This window comes from Trichosurus vulpecula, chromosome 3 (genome assembly GCF_011100635.1).
Source record: "Trichosurus vulpecula isolate mTriVul1 chromosome 3, mTriVul1.pri, whole genome shotgun sequence".
Taxonomy (NCBI): Eukaryota; Metazoa; Chordata; class Mammalia; order Diprotodontia; family Phalangeridae; genus Trichosurus; species Trichosurus vulpecula.
In genome coordinates, this window is record NC_050575.1 from 252159113 (window position 1) to 252166540 (window position 7428).

Sequence of the window (7428 nt, forward strand, 5' to 3'; positions counted from 1 at the left end):
AAGTTGTTATAACCTTTACCAGCTGTGTTTTTGTGCCCTGGATCTTCTCTACAATAGAGCAAAAATCTAATGTGAAGGGCATGCGCACTTAGAGCCAATGGTGTTGATACTTCAGTTTATAGTGTTGCATCTATACAGATGACACTGAGATACCATGGTCGTCTATAGAACATAATTAGGTACAGACTGACAAAGACACTGTTGGCGCAGTTGGCTAAGTAAAGAAGATCTGAAGCTACCACTATGATGTCATTATTTGTACTAATCATTACATTTTTATAGGGGTCTGAAGATAAGCCTATACATTCTTAAACAAGTGTTCACATGTGATCCACAGTCATATTCAAGTGCTTACAAATATATACTTACTTGCACTGAGCCATTTACCAGTTCAATACACAAATTAAACTATGGCCTATCCACTGGAAGTTTGGAAGTTTGGACTTTGACTTTCTTGACTTTCTTTTCCAAACTAATCAATCTTATTAACTGAGCACAGTCCTGTATCAGTTTATGACTTTGAATGAATATGCAGTGGATGGTGGCCAGCAAAAATACAGTCTGAGGACTGTGAGTCCTTGACTAGCCATCCATGTGGGTTATCTGCTCAGAAAAGGACACATTTTTATGAAGTAATCTCCTTTTTATTTGAGAAAGCAGCTGTCACAATATCTTGGCCATAATACATGCAGTTTATCTAAGAAATAATCATATGAAAGTCTTATCCCTAAGCTATGTCAAGTACCATAGAAGAGATTCTAATATTAAAAGAAGTAAATCGGGACCCATATCTATGTGGTTAGTGACCAAGAATCCTTGATCATCAGTTCTTATTTATCTTACAGGACAATTCCAAGAGAACAACTTTTCAAGTGTGGAGTATTTCTTCTGTAAATGTGTAGAATATTCCATTTCCATCTCAAAACTTGCTCTTGCAATCATATCTTTGCAAAAGTTATACTCAATACATGGATTCCAAACGATAACATAATAACAATAAGGCATTTGCCTTGGTTATGCTAGGTGTTTGAAGAAAGAAGATTAGTCATTATGCCTTATCACCTGTAATTACATGGTTACATAGAAAGAGATACTGAAAACTAATAACAGTACCCTGAAATACATTGTTGGAAAGGATTAGTGAAGAGAACTTGCAATATTTCTGAACATCTGATGTGTCCCTCCATGAACCACAGCAGTAATCAGTGTTACTGAGAAATTAATGGGTGGCATCTCAAAATGTCCCAATCTTCTTCCAGATTTACACAAAAATTTACAAGACAATAAAGAGTGTATTTTGGCCTGAAATTAATTTTTTTTATAATTTTCAAAGAGTAAGAATCATGATGAGTTCCTACCCCTATAAGGAAGTCAAAGTGTCATACAAGATACTGAGTATAGGCGTTGATCACTAACAAAAGCATTCTTCCTAGGGAGACTTGAACCACTTCCTATGTATGTATATGTATGTATATACATATATGTGTGGAGAGAGAGAAAGAGAGGAAGGGAGAAAGGTGGAGAGGGGAGGGTCCTAGCATCACACAGCCAAGACAGTGGCTTCCATCTTCACATTGGTATCCTAAATAGTATCTCATCATCACCTGGTGGCATTATCTTCATAATTGGAAATCAAGGACAGAGTGGAATATCACATGATGCAAAAGGAAGATGAATTCAAAGTATCAGGAAAAGTAAACTGATGTGTATTCTAATTTGTTTCTTTGTTTAAAGAAAAGAAGAAGCAAAAATCCTTATTGAATGCTAAAAAGTTTGAGTGAGTATAAACATAATTCTTAAGCATCTTTAATTATAGTTTTTCTTATTCTTGGGAAAGAACATTCTTATCTTCTCATTATAGTTGCACATCAAATCCTTGTGCAAGAGGCATTATTATACTTGTTGACTCTGCTGAACAAGCAGGGACTGCCTTGGGTAATTTTTAAAAACTATTAACAGTGGTAGAATTGAAAATTAATCTAAAATTTGACAATTGCATGGAATTGGAGTTACGACAAGTAGCCCAAATATTAGTGAGATAGCCACATAGCTCTCCATATACCTGGTGCTTTAATCTTGGACCATCTGTACTTTGAAATATCAATGACATGGTTTATAGTTGTGGCAAACAAACAAAAAATTCTCAGTGCTTGCTGAAGGTAGAAATAAATGGTCAACTTAGTTTCATATCCCATGTTACTATATGAAAGAATCAGGCCCAAATTACAGTTCAGAGTTGTTTTGAATATTTAATGAAAAAAGAAAGGTGTTTCTACTAGACAGAAAACATTTCACTTCCCAAATCCAAATTTATGATTTAGACAGATTGAAGTATGTCTAATCCAGCATGAATATTCATTGCAATATCAAGTTTTGAAGAAAAAAACTCATAAAGTCAAAATGGTTATATTTGCAAATTCAAGTGTAATGTTAGGGTATAAGCCAAGGAAAATGTATAGCAAAGTCCCACTTAGCTGGAACCCAATCAACTAGAGACCAAAAATAACCATGATTATCTGTCCTTGCCTTTAGGAAATAGAGGCTGTGACATTGGAGTTACTTTTGACTACTAACAGAGTAAGAGAAGCCTCAGTCTTTCTGTAATCATTTCCACAACAATACAGAGATAGAGTAATTATGAAGAAGCACAAAAGTTTACTAATGTCCTTCAATACCTAATGCCCAGATATAAATCTTTTTTCCTTACATATCTTTCAAGGGCAGGGGCTGTATTGTTTTTACTCACAGTGAGAGGTATATGGGCAGCTAGATCGTATAGTGGATAGAGTGCCAGGGCTGGAGTCAGAAACATTCATCTTCCTGAGTTCAAAGCTAACCTCAGAAATTTGCTAGTTGTGTGACCCTGGGTAAGTCACTTAACCCTGATCACCTTAGTTTCTTCACCTATAAAATGAGCTGGAAAAGAAAATGATAACCCACTCCATTATCTTTTCCAAGAAAACTCCAAATGGAGTCACAAAGATTTAGGCATGACCAAAAAATGACTGAACAGTAAAAATAATGAGTTCTACATATGTATGTATGTATACATGTTTGTATATATGTATACATATACAAGTATATTCCATGCTATGCACAATTTAGACACAACAGGTTAGTTTAAAAATGTATGCATGTGTGTGTATGTGTGTATGAATCATAACTTCCACCTCTGTAGTCAGAATCCAACTTCTCTACTAATCTTTTCTTTTTTGGGAGCTAAAAGAAAGCAAGAAAACTGACTAGCTCAATGACTTCATCACATGAAGTATACTTTAGGAGCTAAATTTAGTTTTATGATCCTATTGTGGCCAGTTTAACCTGTGAAGCTATTTTCAGCCAAAAACTCAAGTGCTCAAATTTATGGAACATACAAAAATGAAACTTTATACTCAGATGGATCCCATATTTCTGCGAAGTAAGATTAGAAACTAGCTTTCTGTCCTCGGCGCCGTTGGAGAAGGATCGCTGAAGCTTCTGCTACTGCTCTCGCCATGTCCAAGTCAGAGTCCCCCAAGGAGCCCGAGCAGCTTCGGAAGCTGTTTATCGGAGGCCTGAGTTTCGAGACGACGGACGAGAGCCTAAGGAGCCATTTTGAGCAATGGGGCACGCTTACAGACTGCGTGGTGATGAGGGATCCAAATACCAAACGTTCCAGGGGCTTTGGTTTTGTTACCTATGCCACAGTGGAAGAGGTAGATGCAGCCATGAATGCAAGACCTCACAAAGTTGATGGCAGAGTTGTTGAACCAAAGAGAGCTGTTTCCAGAGAGGACTCTCAAAGGCCAGGCGCCCACTTAACTGTGAAAAAGATCTTTGTGGGTGGCATTAAGGAAGACACTGAGGAGCATCACTTAAGAGACTATTTTGAACAATATGGAAAAATTGAAGTGATTGAAATCATGACTGACCGAGGCAGTGGCAAAAAGAGAGGCTTTGCTTTTGTTACTTTTGATGACCATGATTCTGTGGATAAGATTGTCATTCAAAAATACCATACTGTGAATGGCCACAACTGTGAAGTAAGGAAAGCTTTGTCTAAGCAAGATAAATGGCCAGTGCTTCATCTAGTCAAAGAGGTCGAAGTGGTTCTGGAAACTTTGGTGGTGGCCGTGGAGGTGGCTTTGGTGGAAATGATAACTTTGGCCGTGGTGGGAACTTCAGTGGTCGTGGTGGTTTTGGTGGCAGTCGTGGTGGTGGAGGATATGGTGGAAGTGGAGATGGCTACAATGGATTTGGAAATGATGGAAGCAACTTTGGAGGTGGTGGAAGCTACAATGATTTTGGCAACTACAACAATCAGTCTTCAAACTTTGGTCCCATGAAGGGAGGAAACTTCGGAGGCAGGAGCTCAGGCCCTTATGGTGGGGGCCAATATTTTGCCAAACCACGTAACCAAGGTGGCTATGGCGGTTCCAGTAGTAGCAGTAGTTACGGCAGTGGCAGAAGATTTTAATTACTGTTAGGAAACAAAGCTTAGCAGGAGAGGAGAGCCAGAGAAGTGACAGGGAAGCTACAGGTTACAACAGATTTGTGAACTCAGCCAAGCACAGTGGTGGCAGGGCCTAGCTGCTACAAGAAGACATGTTTTAGACAATACTTTTTGTGTATGGGCAAAAAAACACCAGGACTGTATTTGTGACTAATTGTATAACAGGTTATTTTAGTTTCTGTTCTGTGGAAAGTGTAAAGCATTCCAACAAGGGGTTTTAATGTAGATTTTTTTTTTTGCACCCATGCTGTTGATTGCTAAATGTAATAGTCTGATCATGACGTTGAATAAATGTGTCTTTTAAAAAAAAAAAAAGATTAGAAACTGGACTCTGCACATATCATGTTCTCATTTCAGTCAAAAGGAGGGAAAGCATCTTGTACTAAATTATGTTAATTTAATGAAAATCCAGTATGATGTCTTCTTAGAATGTCTGATCAGAATTTTGTGATATTTAGAGATTTATTAAACAGAACACCTCCATGGACACTTCTTAAATTGTGCATGTGTGTGTGTGTGTGTGTGTGTGTGTGTGTGTGTTAGCTACCCTGGCAAATCTCTGATTACTGACAGATTGTTATCACTTCCTGTTCTAATACTAAATTTACCCTTGCATACATGGGATCTGCATTCAATAAATGACCTAGAATGTGAAAGAAGACAGCTTTTTAACTTTAATTATTTTCCCCAGTGGATGTTAGAGGAGGAAAGAGGGCTTAATAAATCATCCCTTTTATTAGTATCATATGATCACACTTGGTGAGACAGGATCCAGCAGAGGCAGATGCTGCCCTGTCAACTCCTAGCTCCATGCCATCTGATAAAGAGCAAACACCTAAATCTCAGAGTGATTGACTATATTAGTTCCCTCATTATTGTTGTTTAAAAAAATCTACTCTATAAATAGATGGTTCCTTTTCTCAGGTGTAACCAAGTATTTGTGCCATATGACTTAAGGAAGAACATATTATTTCATTACTTATCACAAAAGACTTGATCACTCTCCCTTCCTCCTCCCTCACAAACATAAAAAGATGATATGTGTTTCCTGAAGAGGACAAATCACCTATAGATTCAACTGCATTCAATAGAGTTTCAATATTTGGAATTGTTTTTTACCCTTATACCTTTATGTACCAGTGCTTACTTTGCCATTTTATCTTAGTGTGTAAAAAGTGCATCATTGGCTTGATATCTAGGGATAAGGAAGAATGTGATAATTTTTTTAGGAATTTCATATTATTACACAAAAAGTAGTTTACTTATGATTTCTTCTTTAATTAGTTCCCTATAGTGTGAGTCATATTGAGGAAGGATGTGTATTATTTTCCCACAGAGCATGACAACCTCTTTATATGTGAGTGTGTGTGTGTGTGTGTGTATGTACATACATATATATATATGTAACATATGTATGTGTATATATATACATATCATTAAGAACCTTAGTGATGTTTATGACCAAATTGGATTATAAAATCTCAACTAAGAAGAAAATCCATGGTTTACAAGGTAAGAATGGCGTAGAATCATGGAATATCAAAACTGGAAAGCACTTCAGTGGTTAGATAACCCTACTCCTTCACTTTACAGAGCAGAAAATTGAAATGCTGATAGATAAAAGGAGTTATATATACTTACAGAGCACATTACAGAGCATTGAAAATTGAATATTGTTTTGGTGCTTAAAATGGTAATGCCATTTTGATGACAAAAGAAGACAAATGACTGAGATGATGGCATTAAAAACATAAACTTTTATATGAATGCTGCCTAATTCTTTTAATAAAACTATGTCATGAAAAATCTTTTTAAATGTGGTAATTTGCTAAGGGAAGAAATCAATTATATTAATCCATTCCATAAAAATTTATTGAATTCCTACCAGTATATAGCATTGTGCTAGGTAAGACAGAGTCCTTTCCCTCAAAGACCTCACAGGTTTATTGATATAGATAGTAGAAAGAGCACTGGATTTCCAATCAATCAATGAGCTAATCAATAAAGAAACATTGGGACTTTTCCTGGAGGATGCATTATCTTATATTTTTATTATTTTTTGTGGCTCTCTCAGCATTTTCCAGTATCATCATTCAATCTCCTCCATACTTGTTATTAACAAATTGTACCTGTGATCAAAAATCTAGATTTCTAAATCCCTGTCTCCTTGTTTGCTATTATTTTCCTTGGAAGTTTTGTAATATTCCAGTGCAAAGTTCTCTACCTTATCCATTCATTACTCCTATTGAACACCCTTTTTCCTCCATACAGTATTATTTTGTTTTTCTTGAGTTGTTTCAGTCCTGTCCAACCCTTTATGATTCCATTTTGGGGTTTTCTTGCCAAAGATATTGGAATGGTTTGCCATTTCCTTCTCCAACTCATTCTTCAGATGAGGAAACTGAAGCAAAATGGGTTAAGTGACTTGTCTGGGGTCACACAGCTTGTAAGTGACTGAGGTTGGATTTGAACTCATGATGTTGTCTTCCTGCTTCCAAGTCCCATGCCTTATCCACTATGCCACCTTACTGTCCTATAATGCACTAAGCAAAGCACAAAGACAAAAATGAAATGGTACCTGCCTTCAAAGAGTTTATAGTCTGCTTCGTAAAGCAATATGTACACAAATAGCTATGTAAAAATTTTGTACAAAATAAATAAAAATTCTTTTTGTTTGCTTTATTTTTTTAATAGTGGAGAGGCACTACTAGCTGGGGATGGTGTTAAGAAATGCATCCTGTTCTTTTTGTTTGTCCTTTGTTCTTGAGGAGGACTAATAACATCATGAGGGTGATGTCTTGACCTTTTCACGATTTGGATTTGACTGAGGCAGAGCTGTGTAAAGTCATCAGCCTAACTCTCTCCAAACAGCTCTCCTCCCCCTCTTTGCACACTGTTAGCTAGGGTGGGGTTAGGAAATGCATCTTGTAGAAGAG

The 7428-nt window shown here is 36.7% G+C and overlaps 1 protein-coding gene across 1 annotated transcript; it reads left to right on the forward strand.

Moving 5' to 3' along the window:
• The first annotated feature begins 3469 nt into the window (after positions 1-3469).
• Positions 3470-4705, forward strand: LOC118840682 (heterogeneous nuclear ribonucleoprotein A1-like). Its single transcript, XM_036748021.1, is given in 2 exon segments — positions 3470-4049; positions 4052-4705. Coding segments are annotated over 2 exon segments (960 nt in total). The 5' UTR covers positions 3470-3494; the 3' UTR covers positions 4457-4705.
• Positions 4706-7428: the final 2723 nt, after the last annotated feature.